The following is a 26308-nucleotide window of genomic DNA, read 5'->3' as shown; positions in this document are numbered from 1 at the left end:
AAGCACAGAAGCCACTGTACTGTGTGCTGTGCCTCTTTTCTTTTGGCCTCCACAGCTTCTGATGAGAAATTTGTTTCTTAATCCACTCCCCTCTACCATAGGTGTCATTTTTCAAGATTTTTTCTGTTTTTCAGGTTTCAGAAGCTTAATTACGATGTTATCTTACCATAGATTTCTTTGCATTTATCTTGCTTGGGTTTCACTCAGCTTTTTAATCTGTATGTTCATGTTTCTTAATAATTCTGGGAAATTTTCAGTCATTATTTCTTCAAGCACTTTTTTAGCCACAGCCTACTATCTCCTGTCCTTCTGGGACTCCGGTGGCATGAATGTTAGATATTCTGTTAAAGCTCCACAGACCCCTGAGGCTTTCTTCATTTTTTTTTTTTTTTTTTTCTCCAGTCTATCCTCTTTCTGTTGTTCAGATTGGGTAATTTCTATTTTTCAGTTCACTGATTCTTTCCTGTATCCACCCCCTGAGCTTTTTATTTTGGTTATAGTATTTTTCAGTTGTAAAATTTTCCTTTGGTTCTTCTTTATATTTTCTATTTCTTTGCGGAAACTTTCTGTTTTTTTTACTGAGGCATTCCGTTTCTTCGTTTGTTTCCAGTATTTTATAATTGGCTCGTGGAAACATTCTTCTCATAAATGCTTTAAAATTTTTTGTCAGATAATTCTAAGATCTCTGTCATCTTGGTGTTGTTACCTATTTATTGGTTGTGTTTGTTTTCATCCAGTTTCCTGGTTCTTGGTATGAGTGATTTTCTAATGAAACCTGGACCTTTTTGTATCATGAGACTCTGGGTCTTATTTGAACCTTCTGTTTTAACTGGCTTTCACACTTCTCTAGGATGGGCCACAGATGGAAGTTCTGGCTCCCCATGTCATGCCTCCCCTGACACTGTGGTAAATCACCGCCACCTGCTGCCATCAAGTCAATTCCAACTCATAGCGACCCTACAGGACAGAGTAGAACTGCTCCATAGGGTTTCCAAGGAGCACCTAGTAGATTCAAACATTGTGGTAGGGAGGGTATTAACCACCACTCAATGGGGATGAAAGTCTTAGCTCCCTACTTGGCCTTCTCTGATAGTACTGTGACAGAGATGTTGGGCAACTTATTACAGCCTGGCAAGAGTGGAAGTCTCTGTTCCCCACTTGGATTTTGCTAGTTTTTCCTGTGGCATGTGACTGGCCTAGGTTAGTTACTGTCTAAATGTTTTCTGTCATGCTACTTCCCCTTTCCTGGTCCTTTGCTTAGAGACAGTGGGCTTTTGTTAGGGCTTTGTTTGTCTGCACCTGTTGCCAGATTCTTCTGCTCCAATTCTGGGATACACAGACAATCCCACATTTACGACTGGGTTCTGCTTCGACAACTCCGTCCTAAGTCGGTTCTGACGTAAATCAAATACCTCTTTATTTTCTGTTTCATTAATACTGCCTTTTATTAATAGCATCTTTATAAACCCGATATTTGTCTTTGGGGGTTGGAAACATTATATATAAACTTACAGCTTCAACAGCTGCACTTCCTGCTTCTCCAGGTATACGCACATTGTGTAAGCCAAAAAAAAAAAAGGACAGCCCTAAGTGCAGTTCGTGGTAACTCAAATACGTTGTAAGTCAAAGACTACCTGTATAAAGTGAAAAGAAAATTCAGGGAACTCATTAGGGGTCCCGAGGCCAAGAAGTTTAAAAACTGCTACTTTCAATTAGCCAAAGCATATCATCTATAGAGAACATCTTCAAGACAGAAGAGTTTAAGTGAGGGCTTAAACAAAGTATGAAGATTTACACCAAAAAAATAAGTAAGTAAAAAGGAAGGATATTATTCCTGGTAGAAGAATAACAAAAATCAAGTTCAGAAAGGACTGCAATGTTTGGCAGTAAGATGATGTAAGCAAAAGAGTAGTGGGGAATACAACTGAATAGGTTTAGAGCCTGCTAAGCCTTGAAACCTAGGAAAAGAAGTAGGACCTGTGATCTCTTCTTGACCAGTGAAGCGAACTAAGGAGACACACTGCACTCCAGTGTTTAAAAGGAAAGGTTCTACAGTCAAAAATAAAAGTAAAAAAAACAAACCCATTGCCATGGAGTTGATTCCGACTCATAGCAACCTTATAGTCGGACAGACTTAAGTTTGAATCCCAGCTAACTGCATGACCTTGTTGAGTTCTTAACCACTTGAGCTCAGTTTCCCTATATGCAAAATGGGCATAAAAGTCCTGCTTCACAGTGTGGCTGTGAGGATAGGATTTATTAAATAAAATAATATCTTTAAAGTACTTGTATAAAGTAAGTAATTAATAAAAGGTGGTTATTACTAAGAAAGCTTTAAAAAGAGTAGCCTGGCAGTGAAACGAACTAAACAGGGATGATGAAACATCATTTGAATATCTTCACAACGCTCCACGGATGTTGGGTCTCTGCCACTGGTATATAATACGCCGCAGGGTTAAGTTAAGCCAAATGTGAAAGCTACCTCGTCTTACTCAGAGTTCTGCAAGTTTATTCAAACAATGTCACGGACGCTAAAACAGAGCCAGCCCTGAACTTTTCAATTCCCTAACAAATGAGGGCATAAAAGCAGAAGTAAAGCACATTTAAATCCAGTTTGTTTTTCTTTGGACATTTAACAAAGTTCATTAAGACATTCCTTTAGCTTCCAGAGGTTACAATTTGTCAGGAAAGATTAGACGTATGTGTAAATAACTATAATAAAAACAGAAATTGATAACTACCCACCCTCCCCCCCCAAAAAAAGCTTTGAGAGAACAGATAAAGTTCTGAATTCCTAACTACCAAACACAGTGGAGGTTCAATAAATGTTCCAGGAATTCATTATTTCATGGGAGGAGAAGTCAATTTGGCCCCAGATGCTGCATAGACTCAGAAGAAGATGGCTTTCCAGGCTGAGAAAACACACTAATAAAGGCACTGAGGCAGTAAAGTCCAGTTGTTTTCAGAAAACAGCAAGTAAGTTAGTTTAGAGAAACACAGCCTGGGGAATAGTGTGCGACAAGGCTATAAAGATGGCTTGGGACTGGATCACAAATAACCAATTCCAGGATCTGGAGTTTGGATCTTATTTAACAGTCAATAAGAAACCTCTTAATTTTCTGAAAAGAGGGGCAATAGGAAAAGAGTGGTAGTTTATGAAAATCTGCAACCAACAGGAATGATCCAAAAACCAAAAACCCAACCTGTTGCCATCAAGTCGATTTTGACTCACAGCAACGCTACAGCAGTTAAACTGAAAGGTTCTCAAGGACAGGGACAACATCAGTCGCACTTGCACTGCACCTTGCCTATTTTAAAAGGTCTGTTGAAATCTACTGCACTGAGAAGAAAGAAACTAGCTGTGACAGAGGCTGCTAATTGCCTATCCAAGGCCCATTCTCCCTTTCTTCCTCGTCATGTCAGTAAGAAACATTTTATATGGGATAGCAATTTGACCAGCTTAAAAAAAAAGGCCACAGAACAAAACAACAACGTAACTACATTTCTCAATGAAAAATAAATTTATAGTCTGTTTAAGTGGACTGTACCATTTGTCACTTAACTAATGCATCAGTAAAGAAGCGTGCCAGGAGGAAGGAATCTCTCAGGCACTGCCTGGTAGGGACAGTGGACGTGGGTGGCTGAGAAGATCTAGGTCTCTGGTGGAAGAATTACAGGCACCAGCACGTGTACCTAGGAATCCTCAAGAACACCTTTCACAAAAGGTATCCACTTGAAAGACAGTACCTTTCCAGACCCCTGTAACAGATTAAGTCTGGGGCAATATTTAATGATTCATTTAGATATTTCCAGTTACTATGCTAAAGAGAAGCAGGTATACCAGAAAAGGTCTAGGCCCTCAAGGCATTTACAATATAGATATAAAGATAAAAGCATACGATAAAGCATAACAATGCAACGTGAATGAAGTCATAGAGCAAGCTGGTGTATAACAGCGGAAGGAACGCCATACTACCACACTATCTGAAGTCAGGGTTCTAGTCCTAACCCTGCTAGCTCACTCTGTGGTCTTGAATAAACTTACCTCTCTAGGAAGTCCCCCTCCATAAGATAAAGGACCAGTTTAGTGGACCAGCGTAGTAGATCCACTCAAATGTTTAGTTCAAGTGGATTCTGCTTTTTTCACATATAAAGCCATTTTTATGTTAAATTTCTAAATTACCATAATTGTTCTACATGTTGACAGATAAAACATAACGCTGAAAAAAAAACAGTGCCACAAATTCCATAATCCCTTTAAAAGAATATGTACTTCATCAATATTAAATGAAAAGTAGAAATATTTATACACATATACATAATAGATAAGGCATTAGTTGTTTCACCTCAAACATCTCATATGCACACGGATTTTCCATCCACTTGGGGAAAAAAAAGCTATGGCCCCCAGGGCACTCGATTTGCACTCTCTGAAGTCTTTCCCAACATTAGCATTCCGTAACCTTACATTCATTTGAACGAATCAGGACCAGAATGAAAATGAAACTGTAATAATGGAGTAAGAAAGAAAAGGATGGATTCAAGAGAAAATTCTAAGGCAGGAAACTCGCAAGAAAGTGGCTATAAGGAATGAAGCAATCAGAAGTGACTATGTTAGTGCCCTTAACAGACACAATGAATTCAGGAGAAGGTGCAAGCCGGGGAAAGAACAAGGGTGGTAGGAAAAATTAGCATCAATAAGCACAGTTACCATCAATTGAGCATCTATTATGTTTCCGGCATGATGTAAATGCTTTAAAATTTAATACATGCGCATGGTTAAAAAAGAAAAAAAAAAAAAACAGTACAAAAAGATACACACTGAAAAATTTTCTAGTCCTAGATTCCTAAATTCCTAGACGCCCTCTCCACAAACACTGTTATGGATTGAATTGTGTCCCCCAAAAATGTATGTCAACTTCGCTAGGCCATGATTCCCAATATTGTGTAATTGTCCGCGTTACACAATCATCTGACGTGATTTTCCTGTGTTGTAAATCCTACCTCTATAATGTTAATGAGGCAGGACTCAATCGAGAAGACTGGGCTGTACCCTTGGTCAATTTCTTTGGAGACATAAAAACAGAGAAGCAAGCACAGAGACAGATGGACCTCACTACCACCACCAAGCAAGAAGAGGCTTTGGACCAGGGGTCGCTGCACTGAGAAGCTCCTAGACCAGGGCAAGACTGATGACAAGGACCTTTCCCCAAAGCTGACAGAAAGAAAGAGCCTCCCCCTGGAGCAGGCACCCTGAATTTGGACTTCTAGCCTCCTAGACTGTGAAAGAATAGATTTCTCTTTGTTAAAGCCATCCACCCGTGGTATTTCTGTTGTAGCAGCACTAGATAGCTAAGACAGGTAGCAATTAGACAATTTCATTTGTAACCTTTCAGAAATGTTTGTTTGCCCTCATATTTCTGGCAACTCTCTGAGATAGGTGGTATTACCTTGTAAATTAAGAAGCTGAGGATTAAAAACGTTGACTGGGCCGAGGTCATCGAGCCAGGAAGGAAGAGAGTTGGGATTAGAACATAAACCAAACCTTCCAAATGTAAAACACATATACCCACTCTCAGGAATCTTGTACAGAAGTGCTCGCACAGATGTTCAAAGACGTGCTTGTAGTAACAGAAAACTGGAGCTCAAATGTCCACCTGGCAAGGACTAGTTACATAGAACAGATCACATTTGTACACTGAAATACTAAGCAGTCATGAAAACTAAGGTCAAAAAAAAGAAGAAAGATGCAGAAATGCTAACTTGGAAAATACCTCGGATATCTGAAGTTATAAAAACAATTGCAGGACAGCGTGATCCCTTTTTTGTACAAACAGAACGTGTGTGCATATGAACTGTATTTTGTCATGTGTTGTTTTATCCTTTATCCTACTTGATCCTCAGACAAACTGGTAAAGAAACATGGGCAAAGGGAAAATGAAAGACTCACTCGGAAGTGAGCTTCAGATTCCTGGGTGTGCTAATGCCAAGTCCTGCACCTCCCACCACCAAACACATGCTGTCGGCATGCAAACTCAATTCCTAGTACAGTTTTTCCTACCTCACACAGGACCCACTATTCAGAACCTGCTTCACCTACAGCTTCCCCATCCCTATTTTAAATGTCACTGTGGGCTCATCAAGCTCTAAAATCTGTTCCAGCATGAAAAAAGATACAAGGAAATGCCTCGCAGTGTGTGGAAGTGTCAGTTGCTGAAGAATCCACGCCCTATGGCAATAGCTATTGCAGCTCTTGTTTCTCAAGTATGCCAAGACTAAAGTTTTTGGAAGACAACGTGGCAACAGTCCAGCATGTAATACAGATGATACTATGGGCGGGAAACCACAGCTTAAAAGGGTACTTAAAGGAACAGTAAAGCTGACAAATGGTTTGAGATCTTTTCCTCCTGCTGAAGTGCAAAACTAGTTAAGAAACATGACCTATACCGAGGTTTACTTAAACGATTATCTGAAGAACAGATACAACATTACAGAGAACAGAAGTCCTGAGAGTAAAGCTCTCTTCTCCCGTTGTTGATCTGCAGTGGTTGTCGAGGTTTCTCTAACCCAGTAGAGGGGTTGTAAGGCCCTCTCTAGGAGCAAAGGGGGAGCCTCTGGGTGATACAGTTAATGCTCTGGGCTGCTAACCGAAAGGTCAGTGGTTCTAGTCCACCCAAAGGAGCCACGAAAGAAAAGGCCTGATGATCTACCTCAGCAGTTGAAAGCCCTCAGGAGCACAGTTCGACTCTGACACACATGGGTTGCCATGAATCGAAATCAACTTGACAGCAACTGGTTTAGAAGAAAAGAAAGCTCACTCAGTGCACCCACATTTAGTAAAAGAGCGCCCAGGAGATGGGTCAAGAGGTTATCACAAATGAGAGGGTTGGGGATGATTTAAAAAAAAAAAATCAAGCCAGCACAATCCTGATGCATCATTTCCTGTAAGCCTGCAGGGCACAGAACAACCCGAAGTGAAGATATATTTTCTACAACCAAATTTTTATCAGCTTTCTCAAAAAATCAAGAGCTCAATTTCCTCACCCACAAACAGGTACAGAGCACTGGAGTTTTCTAAAGACATTCACAGCTATGACATTTTCCCACCTCTTCCTACAGATGAGGACTAGCCATTACGTACGGGGAAAATCCTTAAGAGCAGAAAGTCACTTTTTTCCATGGTGTTTCTTCAAGTCTAGGTTATTAAGTCCCACTAAAACTCCCCAAAATTATAATGCATAAACAAAAAAAAACCCAAACTCACTGCCATCGAGTCGATGCCAACTCATAGCAACCCTAAAGGACAGAACAGAACTGCCCCATAGGCTTTCTAAAGAGCACCTGGTGAATTCGAACTGCTGACCTCTTGGTTAGCAGCTGTATGCTCTTAACCACTATGACACTAGGGTTTCCGCACATACTATTGCGAGCATTTAATAAACGCATTTAAGAGAAATAGTTGTAAATATCCCTTTTTAGATATCCCCAATACCTGCACATCCCTCATAATTTCTGAGTATGTCTATAACAGAGGTTCTCAGAAGTGTGGTCTTAAACCCATAGTGATCTCCAAGACCCTTTCATAAGGTCTTCAAGATCACAACTATTTTCATAATACTAAGAAGTTGCTATAGCCTTTTGCACTGTGTTGATACACTAATAGTTCAAAAGCAATACTGGGTAAAACAGCTGGACCCTCAGCACTGTTCAAGGCAGCGGCAGTGTCATGTTATTCTTCGTCTCCGTGAACTAGCAGTAAAAGAACGCCAAGTTCACTTTTAAGTGCCCTTGATAAAAATGGTACAGCCACTCTGGAAAAATCTGTCAGTTTCTTAAAAAACTAACATGCAATTATTATGCCACCCAACTATTGCGCACTCTTGGGCATTTATTCCGGAGAAATGAAAACTTACGTTCACATAAAAATCTGTACACGAATATTCACAGAAGCTTTATTCATAACAGCTCAAAACTGGAAATAGCCCCAATGTCCTTCAGCAGACGCACAGTTAAACAAACCATGTGGTACATCTCTTAAAGTCTTTCCCAGTGTTAACATTCTGTTACCTTACATTCATTTGAAAAACAATTGGGACCAGAATGAAAACAAAGTTGTAAGAAAGAAAAGGATGGAGTCAAGAGAAAATTCCAAGGTAGGAAACTCAGCAAGGAAGTGGCTATTGGGAGTGAAAGAAAGGAAGAAATCAGAAGTGACTATGTTAGCGCCACTAACAGACACAGTGAGTTCAGGAGAAGGTGCAGGTTAGGGGTAAAGAACAAGGGTGGCAGGAAAAACCAGCATCAACAACACAGTTACCATGAACTGAGCATCTATTATGCTCCTGGCATGACAGTAAATGCTTTAAAATTTAATACATGCACATGGTTAAAAAAAATCAAAATAGTATAAAAAGACAAACAATGAAAAATTTCTTATCCTAGATTCCATGAATATACCATGGAATACTCAACAATAAAAAACAACAAACTATGATACATGCAACAATCTGGGTGAAAGTGATGCTGAATGAAAAAGGCAACACCAAAAGGTCATTTCTTAATACGACATTTCTTAAGACGACAAAAGTTTAGAAATGGAAAACAGATTAGTGGTTGCCAGCCGTTAAAGAAGAGATGGGGGGCAAAGGGATGGGTGTGGTTATAAAAGGAAACCACGAGAAATCCTGTAGTAATAGACCCGTTCTGTATATTCAATGTGGTGACAGATACAACAACACATGTGATAAAATTAGATACAGATAGCTGCCATCAAGTCGACTTCAACTCATGGTGACTTTATGTACCACAGAACAAAACACTGCCCCATCCTGCATCACCCCCACCATCATTGGCATCGTGTCACTATTGTGCCAATCCATCACACCAAGGGTCTTGCACGCCCTCACTGTTGGTCTACTTCAACTAACATGATGTCCTCTAGCAACTCATTCCTCCTGATGATGAGTTCAAAGTAAGCAAGTCAGATGACGTTTTGTTCTGACCCATAAGGTTTTCACTGGCTAATTTCCAGAAGTAGATCACCAGGCGTTACCTACTGGTCTTAGTCTAGAAGCTCTGATGAAATCTATCCACCATGGGTGACCCTGCTGGTATTTGAAATGCTGGCGACATAGCTTTCAGCATCGCAGCTACACACAAGCCACCACAGTAGGACAAACTGTCAAGATAGGTGGTGGTAATCTGGTAAAGGCTAACACAGAACACAATACTAGGGAAGTTAGCACAACTTGACCAAGGCACGGTCATGGAAGCTTCACAGACACATCTAAACTCCACGAAGGACCGAATTACCGGACTAAGAGCTGTGGGCACCGTGGTCTTGGGGAACATCGAGCTCAAATGGCATAACATAGTTTATAAAGAAAACGTTGTACATTCTACTTCGGTGAGTAGTGTCTGAGGTCTTAAAAGCTTGTGAGTGGCGATCTAAGATACTCCACTGGTCTCACCCCCGTCTGCAGCAAGGGAGAATGAAAAAAACCAAAGACACAAGGGAAAGATTACTCCAAAGCACTAACAGACCACAACTACCATGGCCTCCACCAGACTGATGGTGCCCAGGTACCACCACCAACTGGTTTGACAGGGATCACAATGAAGAGTCCCAGTTGGAGAAAAATGTAGAACAAAATTCTAACTCACAGAATAAGATCAGACTTACTGGTCTGACAAAGACTGGAAAAACCCCAAGAGTATGGCCCCTGGACACCCTTTTAACTCAGTACTGAAGTCACTCCTGAAGTTCCCCCTTCAGCAAGAGATTAGACAAGCCCCTAAAACAAAACAAGGGACAAGGACAAGAAGGGAAGAGGGGACAGCAAAGCTGGTAATAGGGAACCCAAGGTCCCGAAGGGGAGTGTACCGACATGCCATAGGGTTGGCCACCAATGTCACAAAACAGTGTGTGTATTGTTTAACGAGAAAGTAATCTGCTCTATGAAGTCTTCTAAAGCACACACACACAAAAAACTACACGCAACTAAATATATACATACACACAGCTATAAGCAAAACTGGAAAAATCTTAACAGGAACGGTGGACTGACAATACTAGTGCCAATATCATGACTGTCATATTATACTACAACTTTGCAAGATGTTACCACTGGGGGGAAACGGGTAAATTATTATTTCTCAGAACTGCATGTCAATCTACAATTACTTCAATAAAAATGTCAACTGAAAAATATCCTTGATGAACAGTACATATTATTGACTTTATTAAATCTTAACCCTTGACCCTCTTTTTCGGCTCTTGTGATGAAAGGGTAGGTACACATACCTCCTGCTCCTGCGTACCGAGGTAAGACGGCTGTCTCAAGGAAAAGCACAGGTGTGACAGTGGCGAGCTGAATTAGATGCTTTTTTCATAGAACACCATTTTTATGGAAAAAAACAACTGACAAACTATGGTTATTTAGCCTTGCATTTGGCAGACATTTTCTTGAAAATGGACAAAGTGAAAGTCACTTGGAAGAACAATATTGATGATATTTTGTTGCCAGTGATAAAAATCAAGCTTTAAACTGAAAATTAGAGCTTTGGAAAACTTGTAGCTGCCACTTTGAGCCTGACAATGAAATGCGTCAACATTTGGAAGTTCTGCTTAATCCAGCGAACCAATATTTTCCAGATGATAACCATATGCTGTTACAATATTATTCTTGGGTAAAAGAGCCATTCAAAATTTCAGACAGACCAATGGAGTTTAACATAAACAGGGTGCAGAAAGTTCATTGAGACAGCTTCAGATTCCACACTGAAACTAATCTTTATGAAACTACCACATATCCAGTTTGGTGTTGTATCGAAGAATACCCACAATTATCTGAAAAATTAGTTAAAACACTCCTGCCTCTTCCAACTGTGTAAGACTAGATTTTCTTCATATAGTTCAGTGAAAACGTATCACAACGGACTAAGCGCAAAACAGATACGAGAACTCAGCTGTTTTCTACCAAGCCAGACTTTTAAGAGATTTGCAAAATATAAAACAATGCCACTTGTCTCACTAAATTTTTTTATTTAGAAAATACTATTCTTCATAAAAATGTGTTACGTATGTTAACATATCAGGAGTTTATTCTTATTTTAACAAGTTAATATTTCTAATGCTTGTTTTAATTTCTAAGACAGTAAATATCTATTGACAGAAGTGTCATAAGCAAAAAGTCTTCGGGAGGGGTCCTTGATAATTTCTAAGAGTGTAAAAGGGTTCTGAAACCAAAATATTTAACAACGTCCGGTCTATTTCAGATTCCAACTGCTAGAATATAAGTTATTAACTGAACAAATACGTACCTGTCGTTAGGCACCTTGCTAAGCATAAGCGCCGAGAAAGAATCTGTCCTCAAGGCACCCGTAATGCATTAATACACCTCAACAATGAAAATCTGAAAGGCTGGTTTAAACTGGGTTTTGCCTGGAAAGCTTGTTACCCTGACATGTAACTTACAAATACTGTAGTTCACCTTGAAACTACTATCCTAGTAATACACCAACTGTAAAACACAAACCAATGTGGTTTACGTTTCTTACCAGTAAGAACACCGTAAGAAAAATGCTTTAGCCCATCCGCCAACAACAGCAATTTTTTTTAAACTTGTTTTAGGCTTCCTTCCCCTGCTCAAGACAGAATTAGAGGAGATAACTGCATGTCACTTTTTGGAAAAACCGATCTTAATAAATATGTAAACACACTACCCACAAAACACTCAACAAAAGGGAAGGCACAACTGTATCTGTTTTCAACCCGCAAGGACCCTCTCAGGCTGCAAAACGTGCGTGGAGATTAACAGCTACAAGGTTGACGCGCAGACACTGGCCTGCAGCCGAGCAGGTCTGTCCCCCTAACTGCCCGCCCGGGGGCAGCGCACGTAGTAAGCAGGATTCTCTCCACCTGGCAGGTCCCCGAGCGCAGCCCCCCAAAACCGCAGGCAGCCGCAGGACCCGGATGAGAACTTCGTCAGGAGTGCTGGAATTCCACGCTCTGCTTGGGAAGTAAGAGGGATCCACGGGGAGCCGCTCTCTCCGCCCGCCTCCCGGGGACCCCGAGGCCCGGGGCTTCCGCCCTTCCCACGCCCACCCCGGTCGCGCCCCCCCGCCCGCGCCCCCCGGCCACGCCCCCCTGCCCGCGCCCCCCTGCCCGCGCCCCCCCGCCCGCGCCCGCACCGCAGCCACCGGGTGGGGAAGGCCAGGCAGGGCCGCCGACGGGGAGGAAAGGCCACCGGCCGCGGCGCGGGCGCCCCAGCCTCTCCCCGACACCCCCTCCAGGAAAGGAACCAGAAGGCGTCCGAGGAGGACCGGAGCCCCAGCCGCCGCCCCCAGACACCGCGCCGCGCGGCAGCCGCCCGAGGAAGGGCAACCGCAGCCCCGGCCGGCCCCGCCTCGGCCCCGGCGGCGCCACTGCTGCAGCCCGCGGCGACGTGGCGGCAGCCTGGTCCCCGACCCCGGGGGCGGGCCGCGGAGGGCGGGCAGAGGCGCCCGCACGGCCGCGATGAATGGAGAGGGCGCCGAGGGGCGGGAGGCCCCGGCTCCTTACCTGTTGGTCATTCCCGCCGCGACGCCCAGCATCTTTGCGCAGCACCGGGGCCGTCCCGGGCGCCGCCGTCTCCCCAGCACCTCCGCTCGCCGAGGCTGCTCCGACTCTGTCCCCCTTCCGTTCCCTGCGGACGGGCGCGTGTGAAGCGGGGGCGGCTAGACTGGGCCGGCCCCGGAGCGAGGCCAGTTCCTCGGAGCAGGAAGAGGAGGCGGGGAAGGGGCGGGGAGGCCGCCACCGCCTCCTGCCCGGAGCGAGCCAATGGCGGGGCGGGCGCCGGTGCGCTCGGCGACTTGGCGGGGCCGGCCGCGCGGGGGCGCGCTCCGCCCAAGGCGCGAGCCTACAGGCCGGCACGAGCGGGGCGGGGCCGGCAGCGAGGGAGACTCCGCCCTGGCCCCGCCCCCGGCTCGGCCCCCAGCCCAGCCGCGCGAGGGGAGGATCGGCCGGCGCCCGGAGCCCACCGTGAGCGTAGTGGAACCCCGGCCGTGGTGCCCTCACAGAGGCCTGATGGGTAGCCTGGGGAGTCCCCGGGACTCACTGCGCGCGCCAGGGCTCCAGGCCTTTTTCCCTGCATCAAATATGTCAAAACTGGCCTCTGCCCCCCCTGAAAGTGGGTGGGGGTGTCGCATTCCACGGCGTCCTTCCCAGAAGGTAGCTCTCCATTGGACTTGGCTGATGGATCACGTGATTCTGGCAGCAGGACTCGAGGCCAAGGTATTGGGTTCGAAGGAGACAAGATTAGAAAGTGGTGTCAAGAAAGCCACAGGAAGACAGATTCCTAAACTTCTAGGAGGGTAGGGACCTTGTTTGGAGTCCCTGATGGTGCAAACTGTTAATTTAAGGTGCTAGGCTGCTAACCCAAAGGTTGGAAATTTGAGTTCACCCAAAGGCACCTGAGAAGAATGGCCTGTCGATCTGTTTTCCAAAAATCCACTGTTGAAAACCCTATGGAGCACAGTTTTACTCTGACACACATGGGGTTACAATGAGTAGGGTTGACTCCAGGTCATCTGGTGATGGTGATGGTGGTGATCGTTGTTGTGTGCCCTCAAGGCGATTCTGACTCACAGTGACCCTACGTAACAAAGTCCAACTGCCCTATAGGGTTTCCTAACTTGGAATATTTATGGGATTAGGTCATCAGGCCTTTTCTCCCGCAGAGCAGCTCGTAAGTTCCAACTGCAGACCTTTCAGTTAGCAGCTGAGTGCGTGACCATTTTGCTCTGTAGAAATTTTGGTTTTGCCAAACATTGAATCCCTGTGCCCGAGAAGAAGCCTGGTACGTCTTAGGTGTGCTCACTAAGAGTTTTCACTTATCAATTGTGAATTAGAAATAGTTGACCTTTAAGAAGCTTCATTCTTGGCCTCTGTGCCTTTATTCCTTGCCTTTATTCTCTTCCCCCAGGCTGTCTACCAAAACTGAAAAGGGTCTAATATGGGTAATATGGTTGTTACTCTAGGTATAAATGATCTCTTCTAGAGTATCTGATTTTGTAACTATACTTACTTTCTAATTATAAGATGAAAAGGTCTGTCTCCCACGCATCTAGACATGTGGGGGAGAGGAAATGGATCCCTTTGACATCCTTATATCAAAATAAATTCTATTCATTGAGTAGTGTCTGGGCTTTTAAAGGCCTGCAAGTGGCCATCCAAAGCTCAACAATTGGTCTCTATTCACCTGGAGCGACAAAGAAGGAGAGTCAGTAATAAGAGGAGGAAACAGAGTGTGTAGCTAGTTGCCTGCTTGAACAATGGCCTCCTTTGCCATGAGACCAGAAGAACTGGATGGTGCCTGGCTACGGTTACTGAACATTTTGATTAAGATTCTATAGAAGAATCCTGATCAAAGGGGAAAATCTAGAACAGGATTTCTGCAGTTCTCCTGGAATCCTGACTTTCTGGACTCGTGGAGGCTGAATGAACCCCAAAAATTATTGACCTCAGATAATCTTTAAGCCTTAAACCAAAAATATCCCCTGCAGTCTTCTTAAAACCCAAATAACAGTTTAGTTTAACCAATAAAGAATGTCTGTCTTGCGCATTACACTTTAAGATCTGTATGTGATCAAATTGAAAACAGCAACTTGAAAGATTAGAGAGGAACGTTAGGGGACAGTGAGTTTATGTGAATGTGGGAGGAAGAACTCAGAAAAGGAGGGTGAGAATTGTTGCCCAACTCGAAGAATGTCATCAGTGTCACTGAATTGTACATATAGAAACTGTTGAATTAGTTTATGTTTTGCGTGTGTATTCTCAAGAAAAATAAAATTTCGACGGAGCAAATATTTGATTTTTAAAAAGTGAAACCTTAAAAATACTACAAGACAGAGCAGGAGAAAAATGTAGGATAAAATTCAAATTCACAAAAAAAAGACCAGACCTACTGGTCTGACAGAGACTGGAGGAACCCCCGAGACTATGACTTTGGATACCCTGCTAACTAAGAACTGAAGCCGCTTCCAAAGTCCACCTTTCGCCCAAAGATTAGACAGGCCTATAAAACAATAATAGACCTGAGGATCATAGTTCTTAGTTCAATCAAGTGTACGAGACCAAGTGGGCAACACCTGCCCAAAAGCAGAGATGAGAAGGCAGGAAGGGACAGGGAAACTAGATGAAGGACACACAGAACCCAGGGTGGAAAGGGAAAGGGGGAGAGTGCTGACACAGTGTGGGGAGTGCAACAAATGTTACAAAACAATTTGTGTAAGAATTTTTGAGTGAGAAACTAATTTCTGCTCTAAACTTTCACCTAAAACACTGTAAAATTTTTTTTAAATACTAGAAGAAAATATTAAAGTCAGAGTGGGGGAGAGCATTCCCAAACAGGATATAAACCTCAGAAGCCATAAAATTAAAGATTGACAAATGTGACCAAAAGGAATACTAAAATTTCTACGTAGCAAACAAATATGACAAAAAACAGGCTGAAAAAATATTTGTAATATGTGTGGCAAAAAGATCTAATTTTCTACCACAAAACAGGTCAGTAGGAGAAAGTCCAACAATTCAGAAAAATATAGATAAGGTACAAAAACATGTTTCCACAGGAAAAAAGAAATACAAATGACATTTAAAAGCACAAAAAGGTATCTAATGTCATAAAATACTATTTTTCACATAACTGGCAAAGATTAAAAAATTAATAATATGCTGTTTTCATGAAGACACAAGGACGCAGTTACTTTGATTTACTATTGATGGGTGCATACATCAATATAATGGGGAGGGCAAGCTAGCAATATATTTCATGTGAAATTCAGATCCCCTGTGAGCTAGGAAAACCACCTTTTGGAATTTATCTTACATCTTGGTATTTGTATTCTCACATGTATGCAAAGGTGTATATACACATTTTAAAGATACTTAGGGGAATATTTATAAATAAAATGATTTGCTTTACGATAAAATGTGGGCTCGGGGACGTGGGTAAAGAATAACATGAACAAGACTGGCTGTAAGTTGATAGATGTTGAAGCTGGTTGATGGGTACGTGGAATTCTTTGTATTATTCTATTTTAGTATATATTTGAATTTTCCACAATAAAGTTTTTAAAATGAAAAAAATGTACAAGGAAAGCCATTGTAGTTTTGTTTCTAAAACAACCAAGGAAATTTATTTAGCCAGGACACTAAATAAATAAGTTATGTTTTTGTCGTTATTGAATTGATTCCAACTCATGATAACCCCATGTATATACAAATAGAACATCTCTATAGGGTTTTCAAGGCGGTAAACTTTCAGAAGCAAATAGCCATGCCCATCTTCCTAGGCACCTCTGGGTGGGTTCAAACCATCTAGTAGTCAAGCACTTAACCATTTGCATCACCCTGGGATTCCCAAATAAGTTAGAGTTTCTCTATATAATACCTGTTGTTGTTAGCGACCATCGAGTGGGCCCCCAACTCAAGGTGACCCATGCACAAAGGAATGAAAACTGTCCTGTCCTTCGCCACCCCCGTGATCAGCTGCAGTTCAGATCACTGTGATCCATAGGGTTTTCATTAGCTGATTTTTCAAAGTCGATCACCAGGCCTTTTTTCCTAGTTTGTCTTAGGCTGGAAGCTCTGCTGGAACCTGTTCAGCACATAGCAATATGCAGACTCCACTGATAGACAGTAGTGGCTATGCACGAAGTGCATGGGCCAGGAATTGAACTGGGTTTCCTGCATGGAAGATGAAAATTCTACCACTGAATCACTGCTGCCCCATATATAATACTATACAGCTGTGAAAAATAAATAAGACAGATACATAAGTAGCAATAAAGAATGGTCTCCAAGATATTTTTTAAATGAAGGGTAATAAACTAAGGGGCAGGAGTTTGTTTAATATGCTACCATTTGAAGAAGAGGTAGGGGACACCTCTCCCTCTCTCACCTGACTGTACATGCAGAGATATCTGGAAGGATAGAAAACACAAGACACTGGTAACAGAATATGTGGAGGGGACTAAGGACCAGGAATGAGGATTGAACATGCACATAATCTATACTTCCTGGATGGAGTATTTTAATGTCCTTAAAAATTCCAGCTATAAGAATATGTCCTAATGTGTTGTTGTTGTAGTAGTGCTTGATGTCTTCTAACTTCAGGAAGATGAGAGAAAAAGCTGATTCCTATAAGGTGGAGGTCAGCTATACCCCACTCTCCAACCTTTTTACTATTTCTGACACCAGCCACCCTCCCCATGGCACTATCTACTTCTCTGCTGTGTTCCGTAATTTGTTGCAACGGCCCCACAGGACTCACAGACCATACTTAGAGTTAAGTGGTTTATTAAGGAAGTAACAGGATACAACTCAGGATCAGGATCAGGAAGCATGCAGGCAAAGTCTGGAAGGCTCCTCCCAAGTGGTAAGCACATCCCTCCCTTCTTAGGTGCAGGACAGCTCTCTCAGCCCTACAAGCAAGCAGGCCCTTATCTCTGCCATGTGTGCCCCCTTCTAGCCGTGCAGGCTTCCTCTTGGCCTTCTTAGGACAGGCTTTCTCTGGGCCGTGCGTGCCCCTTCTCTGCAAACGTCTCTGCCTTATGCCTCCCTGCGTCTCCACTTCTCCACTTCTGCTCCTGCTTCTCCACTGCTAACTGACCAGCTCATAGCCAGTTTAGCAGCTTTTTTCAGCTCTCTGAGCAACATTCCTAGCGACAGGTTTCTGCTGTCAACAAAGACTCTGCTGCAGGGCCCTAGGTTAGCCACAGGGTCCCTTCTGGGCTTCTCACTGTCTTCAGTGTTACAGCCCTTGACCCATGTTACAGCTCTTTTGGGAGCTCTTCCTCACCTCTTTCTGCTGCTTCTCTCTTCTTGCCTCTCTTGCCTTCTCTCCTTTTTGCTTTTTTCTTCCTTCTGAAACCTGTGGGGCTGGTTGCATATATAAGCAAACTGCTTGTCAGTTTCAAGACATGACCCTCCCAGCAGGGCCACAAACTGACCAGTCCCCTCAGTGGACCATCATCACTTTATTTGCATAGCCTATTTTATAGTTGCTTCATTGGTATAGTCTATAGTCTAGTGACCAATTCCTACCAGGTGCATAAAATAGACTAATCACAGGGCAGTCTGCAGCCCAGGGCCAGGCAAAAAGTATCAAACTACCAAGCAGTTTACAGCTTACCCAGGAAATGTCAATCAACCTGGACAAATGTAACAAACCCTCTGGGATAGAAAACTAGGACAAAGGGTTTAGGGGGAAAATCTCTCAAGCTGTGTTTCCAAAGAACCAAGGCAAAAGACCAAATATAGGAACTCATTTCACCACAAGTAACGTGAGAAAATATTTATGAAATATAGTTAATTGTATAGAAGAAATGAAAATTTTTTATAATTTCATAAGCCAACCCATTGCCTTCAAGTTGATTCTGATTCATAGTGACCCTATAGGTCAGAGTAGAACTGCCCAATTGGGTTTCCAAGGCTGTAATCTTTACAGAAGCAGACTGCCACATCTTTCTCCCTCGAGCAGCTGGTGAGTTCCAACCACCAACCTCTTGGTTAGCAGCCAAGCACTTTAACCACTGTTCTGCCGGGGCTCCTTTTATAATCGTATGAAACCAAAAAACCAAACCTGTTGCTGTTGAGTCGGTTCTGACTCACAGCGACCCCACAGGACAGAATAGAACTGCCACACAGGGTTTCCAAGGAGCTGCTGGTAGATTTGAACTGCTGACCTTTTAGTTAGCAGTGAAGTTCTTATCCACTGCACCAACAGGGCTCCTTACAATTGTATAAGATAAGTTAAAAAATTTTATATGTAGTTTGTGACTTACAACTTGTTAGCTGCCGTTGAGTCAGCCCTCTACTCATGGCGACCCATGAGTAGAAATGCTCCATAGGGTTTTCTTGGCTGATCCTGGGTTTAATCTCTAGTTTAGAAAAACACTAAAATGTTAACAGTAGTCGCATTTCATTTACCAGTGTATTCAATATAGCCTACATTTTTCTACTTTCCAGAAAATATGTATTAATTTGTAGAGAAAAATAAACACAAAAAACCTTAGACACGTAATTGTCTTGATCTTTCATCTAACAATTTTCATCTCCCAGATGCTTTTTGAATATGCAGTTATTTTTTTGTATATATACACCAAATGTTTCTATTTTTTAAGGTGAAATAAAAGATTAATTGTTTGATGAATTGCCTTGCTTGGTCTATTTGTATCTTATAAAGCAGATTTCTTTTCAGAGTGGCTTGCTTCCAACATGCTGTGTAGATTGTGATCAGTTAATCTTGCTGTCATTTCAGGACACTTGGCTGAAAATTGTTGATACATCTTGTTTTCGGATTGGTGGTTTTAAAGTAACAGCACACGGTAGTCATAGCCATTCTGCCTATGGAATGTGCTGTCTGGCTAGGTCTGCTTCAGTGGTTGACCAATGTCTATCACAAAGACTTGGAAAATAAGGTCTTTCAGTCTTGAATGCCAAATTGAATTTCCTATTGCTCAAGTTTCTACAGAGCTTTTCTGTATGAAAATATAGATGCCTTCCCGACTGTTTCATTCCATTTTATTCTGACTCATTACCCAGCTGTTAAAAACAAAACTTGCATTTTGTGAGCTCGTGTATTATATGTATGCATAGATGACGAAGATGGTGCAGGACTGGGCAATGTTTCGCTCTGTTATTCGTAAGGTCGCCATGCATCAGAGCTGCCCCACAGCAGCAACAACGATACAAATACATGTGCGCATACACACAAGGAGCAAATTATTAGAAATATTTTGAAGGTTGTATTCACAGTAGTGTTCGGCTGCTATTCACAAGGTTTTCACTGGCCGATTTTTTAGTAGTAGACCACTAGGCCCTTCTTCCTAGTCTGTCTTCGTCTGGAAATTCCACTGAAATTTGTCTACCATGGGTGACCCTGCTGATATTTGAAATACTAGTGGCATGGCTGCCAGCATCACAGCAACACAATATAATCAGGAAAGAGATTAAAAAAAAACAATTATCCAAGAATGTTGAATATACCATGAACTGTCGGAAGAATGAACAAATCTGTCTTAGAAGAAGTACAGCGAGAATGCTCCTTAGAAGCAAGGATGGCAAAAATTTGTCTCTTGTACTTTGAACATGTTATCAGGAGGGACCAGTCCCTGGAGAAGGACATCATGCTTGGTAAAATAGAGGGTCAACAAAAAAAAGGAAGACTTAATGAGATGGATTGACACAGTGGCTCCAACAATGGGCTCAAACATAGCAATGATTGTGAGGATGGCAAAGGACCAGGCAGCGTTTCGTTCTGTTGTAGGCAGGGTCGCTATGAGTCAGAACAGACTTGACGGCACCTAAAACAACATTCGCAATAAACACATATTTGATATTGTTTCTCTTCTTTTCCACGTACATTAATTCCCAACAGACAAGTACAGATTAAAAAAAAAACTCTTTGCCATCAAGTCAATTCCAACACATAGCAACACTATAGGACATAGTAGAACTGCCCCATAGGGTTTCCAAGGAGCACCTAGTGGATTCAAACTGCCAACCTTTTGGTTAGCAAACAAACTCTTAACCACTAAGCCACCATAGTTTCAATACAGTATTAGAGAGTGAGAAAAGAGCATATTCATGCTTCAAAATAGTGGACTAGTTAGATAATTTTCTCCTGCATCTTCAGTACTAATTGCTTTTTAATATATGTTTACCTCTTTCTTGATTACATAACAGAAAAGTGCTTACTGTAAAGTGAAGCAGTATTGCATAGTGGCCAAGCATGCAGTCTCTGTGTTAGGCAAACCTGGATTCAAATCCTCCCAACAACCCAATAAGTTGTTTGATTTCTGTGTACCTCAGTTTTCTCATCTGCAAAAATGGAGGTAATAATACTATCTACCTTGAAAGTTTGTTAAAAGATTAAATAGGATTTGTCTGTGGACAGTATTTGAGAGCCTCCTTTCTCTGAGGCTCTGCTCCATAGTTAACAAAACAGACAAAATTAAGGCACTGAGCTCAGGGCCAGTTACACAAGAAGCACATGGCAAATGTTAACAATGTTTACCATTTGGGAATTCAACTGCTGGAGAAATATATAGCTGAGAAAGGGACAGTCTATCTTAATACCACACTGCAGAGAAATCACCGAAAACAATTTGATGTACATCTTTCCAGATGTTTTCTACACATTTACCTTGTGTGTATGTGTGTTTAAATGGCACTATACATTCTGTTCTGCATCTTCTTTTCTGTTTTTGTTTCAGCGTATAACATGGATATTATTCCATGTCAAAACAGATACTGTTTCATTCTTTTTAACAACTGGTTAGTACTCCATTCATTTATAGACCAGTGGTTCTCCTGGCTTTTTAGAATTACCTGAGAAACTTTTTTTTTAAATGCCGATGTTCAGGCCCCAAAAGTATGAGAACCACTAGTACATTCTTCACGATTTATATAAGCAGCCCTCATTTTCTGGATGTTTAGACTATTTTCCTTTAGAATTTTAAACTTGGCTTATGTCACTTCCGTAGACCCTGGTGGGATAGTGGTTAAGTGCTGCTGCTTCTAACCAAAAAAATGTCAGCAGTTTGAATCCACCAGACGCTCCTGAGAAACCCTACGGGGCAGTTCTACTCTGTCCTATAGGGTCGCTATGAGTCAGAATTGACTCGACGGCAATGGGTTTGGTATGTCATTTCTATATTAAGAAAAAAAAGAACAAAAGGTCTTCTTCCATCCCATGTAATTTTTTGTCTTTCTCCCCCGGCCAAATAAACTTGAAGAGCAAACTTGTTTTTCCTCACTGTCAAGTTGGTGTTATATCCCAATCACTGTTCTACCTTCTGTAATCCGACCTTGGCTCTTTCTAGGTTCTCCAGTGGATCCGTGTTGCTAAATCCCATAAACCAGTGATTCTCAGGTGTGAATATATGCATATATCTGCAAATGTAACGGCAGCACCAGAGGCCACGCCCAAGAGGGGAGGAGGGCATAGTGCAATCAATTGTGCATATTCATTAATCTGATCAACACACATATGCAATGAAGCCCTAATCATTGACTATGGATAAGCCTGGGATGCGGAAATACCTTGGAGCTTCCAGATTGATGATGCATAAGCAAGAATCGTGTGTCTCTGGGGACATGGCATCCCTGGGGACAGGTAGTTCCATGCGGAGACCCCTCCAGACCTCATCTGTGTACCTCTTCCTGTATATCCATTTTGTGTTTGTATCCTTTCTCTGCTGAACTAGAGATGGGCCTTCCCTAGGAGCTGGTGAGTCATTGCAACAAATTATCAGACCTAGGAGGTAATGGAGCAACTGGTTTAAAGTGGAGGGAGTTGTGTAAACTCCCTAACTTGCAACTGGTCTGGAGTGGGGGGAGTCATGTAAGCTCCCTAACTTGGGACTGGTCTGAAGTAGGAGGATTTGTGTAACTTTTGTCTGGCATTTGCTGACCTAACTCCAGGTGAGAGAAAGGGCTGTAGGGAGCACCTGCAGGCTAGACTGACCAGGGAAGAGAAGCTAAGACTTCCCTGGACTGATTTGAAACCACAAATTGGTGTCAATAAAAGTGGGATCCAATGCAATGACTCCTGGCTCAGGGAAGCATGGGGTTTTGGAGGGAAAAGGATAAACGGGCGGGATATTCTGGGTGGTTACTTTGATCTTTGATTGTGGATGGTTACTTTCGGTTGATGTTATCTGTATATAAATAAAAGTCTGTAAATAATAAACAGCTTTCGCTTTACCAACATTGTGTAAGTGTCTAGTGTATATGGCTCAGTCATACTGGATGGACATAGCGTTCATGGAGTGGTTGAGGCACTGGGTGGAATCTTCTTCCTGGCAGCCATATTGCTGCTTGGAATTTTGAGGCAACCTACGTGCGTGCCTAGATTTCTATATCCAGTGAAAATATCCTTCAAAAACGCAAGTTGAATGAGAACTATTTCAGGCAAACCGAAGCTGAGCAAGTTTATCACCAGCAGATCTGTATTACAAGAAATGTTAAAGGAAGTTCTTAAAATTAAAAAGACTGGCAATACCAACTGTGGGTGACAATGTGGATTGCTGTATTCTGAATTATTTCCCTTTTCAGTTAGGCTTCATATGATCACACAAGATTCCTAATGCAGTCTCCTTGGAATGTAACATGTAGAAACCCTATAAACTTTCGTATATTGCAAATGGGAATCCAAAATGGTAGAACTACTTCAGATAAAAGTTTCACAATTTCTTACCAAGTTAACCATGCAGTTACCATAAGACCCAGCAATTCCACTTTTATGTATTTACTCAACAAATGAAAATGTATCCACACAAAGACTTGTACATAAACGTTCATAGTAGCTTCATCCATAAAGCTAAAAGCTGCCAACAGCCCAAGTGTCTATCAAAAAGTAAAGGGATAAACAAATTAGTATATCATAATATCAAATATTTTATTTTATTTATTTTTTTAATATCAAATATTGGATCCTACTCAATAATAAGGAGCCCTGGTGCTGTAGCGGTTAAAAGTTCAGTTGCTAACCAAAAGGTTGGCAGTTTGAATCTACCAGACACCCCTTGGAAATATTACAGGGCAGTTCTACTCTGTCCTATAGGGTCACTAGGAACTGATTTCATGGAATGGGTTTGGTTTTTGGTTTTACTCAGCAATAAAAAGAAAGAAACTACTGATATAAGCAACATGTAGGAATCTTTAAAACATTTTTTTATTGTGCTTTAAGTAAAAATTTACAGTTCAAGTTAGTTTCTCATACAAAAATTTATATACACATTGTTATGTGACCCTAGTTGCTATCCTTATAATGTGAGGCCACATTCCTCCCTTCCACCCCGGATTTCCCGTGTCCATTGAATCAGCTCCTATCCCTTTCTGCCTTCTCACCTTACCCCCGGACAGAAGCTGCCCATTTAGTCTCATGTATCTACTTGAGCTAAGAAGCACACTTTTCACAAGAATCATTTTATGTCTTATAGTCCAGTCTAATCTTTGTCTGATGAGTTGGCCTCAGAATGGTTTTAGTTTGGGGTTAACAGAGAGTCTGGAGGCTGTGTCTTCTGGGGTCCTTCCAGTCTCATTTAGACCATTAAGTCTGGTCTTTTTACTAGAATTTGAGTTCTGCATCCCACCTTTATCCTGCTCCATCAAGGACTCTCTGTTGCGTTCCCTGTCAGGGTGGTAATTGATGGTAGCCGAGTACCACCTACTTCTTTTGGTCTCAGTCTGATGGGGTCTCTGGTTTATGTGGCCCTTTCTGTCTCTTGGGCTAATATTTTCCTCGTGTCTTTCGTGTTCTTCAAGGGATCTTTAGAACATTTTACTGAGCAAAATAATCAACACACAAAAAAGTACAGACAGTGTAAGTCCATTTATACGAAATTCTAGGAAAGACAAATCTAACCCATAGTCATGAAAAACAGATTATTGGTTCCTCGGAATGGTAGTTTAGTAATTGTTTGAGAGTGCTTCCCATGAACTTCCAGAAACATTAAAACATTGTAGCTAGATAGCAACTGTATTTAATAGTATCACTAGTATACATATGACAGAATTTATTGGAGAAGCATAATACCACAGATAAACCAAAATAATTCTTTTGTTAAAATCAAAGCCAAGTAATTTTCCTTACAACAGCGCTACAAACATTTTCATAATCATTAGTGTTTCATATAATACAAAGCATATTGGTTTGACCAAATTTTTTTTAACTTTTTATTTTGAAATAATTTCAAATTTATAGAAATGTTGCAGATTTATTCAGAAACACGAATTGTTACCATTTTGCCTACTTGCCTTCTCCTTCTGTATCTCTTTGTAATTTTTTCCCTGAATGACATGAGAGTGTGTGTGTGTGTATATACACATATATATTTGTTGTGTGAATATATGTATATGTGAATATACATATATATGTCTAGATCTATATAGATATAAACATACATATAATTTTTTTTTTCTGGACCAACTTTCTGATTATTTCAGTAGGATATTCTAGCTGAGTCAATAGACAGGAATATGTTTAAAACACATATGCCTAAATTTCGTTCCAGAAATTTAACTTCTAGCAGAAGTGTTGGAAAGTCTATATTTCTACAGTTTCACCAACAATGGAACTTATTATTAAAAAAAAACCTGATAATATGATCATTAAACATGATACGTTAATGATTTTTAATTTCATTTTATCAGTTATTACTGAAGCAGAACCTTTTTTTTTTACATTTTCATAGACCACTTGTCTCCTGTGAATTTTCTGTTGATATCTTCGCTATTGATTTCATTACTGTTTTGGACCTTTTTTAAATCAATTTATATGAGTTTTATTTATTAATGATATTATTTGTCATAATTACTGCAAGAAGTTTTTTTTTTCTCCTTTTCCTGGCCTTTAATTTTGTTTATACCATATTGTATTTTTAAGTTGAGACATGCCATTTCGTAATGTTCACGTATTAAATCCATCTTTTCCTTTGTAATTTCTTTAATGACTTTAACGTCTCAAAGTCTATTCTCACCTACACTTTTTTCACAGATTCTCCTTTAAATATACAACTCCTAAGTGTACCCAGAATTTAATTTGATGACTGATTTTTAGATTTAAATATTTTAGGCAATGAGGCTGTTTTGTTAAAATGACTCTTAGATTACAACAAAATCGCCTGCCAGGAAGGGTTACATTTTTCTTCTTGAATCTCAACAATTTGTTGCAAACCTATCAAAATAATTAACTTTCGCATAGTATTGTAAAAACATTTCCCCGGTATTACAATATACAGTATACTTTAAATAACAATAATTTTATAAATATATACTTATTTGAAGTAATCCAAACAAAATGACAGTTCTCTGCTCTGCTCACTTAATCCGAGGCTGACAACCTCATTAGCGTACTCTGGGTTATTTCCCTTTTCAGCTAGGTTTTATGTAACCGCCACATGGGGTTCCTGATGTAGTCTTCTTGGAATGTGACACCTAAAAACTATCCCGGCAGCTTTTCCTTTTCTGGTGAAGCCAATAGACAGCTGCAAATAGCATCATTATGTGAAACTGACAGAGATCCAAATACTGAAATTTGTTTTCCCATCAGCCACCGGTGTCTCTCTTTTCTCGCTCAAACGCAATGCCTCTGGTTGAATTTTGCTGTTCTGAAATGAATATTTAAAAGGTCTTCCACTTTTGGGACACCTCATGTTACTGCTCCTTGCCGTTTCCTCCAAGGCACGTCATATCCAACCAAGGAGCACATGAAATACCCCCGTGAAAAATTTTTATTTGTTCCGAAGGGAATTTCGA

At 41.4% G+C, this 26308-nt stretch overlaps 1 protein-coding gene across 1 annotated transcript in view; it reads right to left on the bottom strand.

Moving 5' to 3' along the window:
* Positions 1-12713, bottom strand: part of LIMS1 (LIM zinc finger domain containing 1) — a 158517-nt gene extending 145804 nt beyond the window's left edge. Inside the window, exon 1 of the mRNA XM_064268599.1 lies at positions 12563-12713. Within this exon, the coding sequence (XP_064124669.1) occupies positions 12563-12594 (32 nt within the window). The 5' untranslated portion in view covers positions 12595-12713. The remainder of the gene's footprint in view (positions 1-12562) is intronic.
* Positions 12714-26308: the final 13595 nt, after the last annotated feature.

This window comes from Loxodonta africana, chromosome 15 (genome assembly GCF_030014295.1).
Source record: "Loxodonta africana isolate mLoxAfr1 chromosome 15, mLoxAfr1.hap2, whole genome shotgun sequence".
Classification (NCBI taxonomy): domain Eukaryota; kingdom Metazoa; phylum Chordata; class Mammalia; order Proboscidea; family Elephantidae; genus Loxodonta; species Loxodonta africana.
Note: the sequence above shows the minus strand (reverse complement) of the source record. Positions and strands in the feature narration are given on the sequence as shown.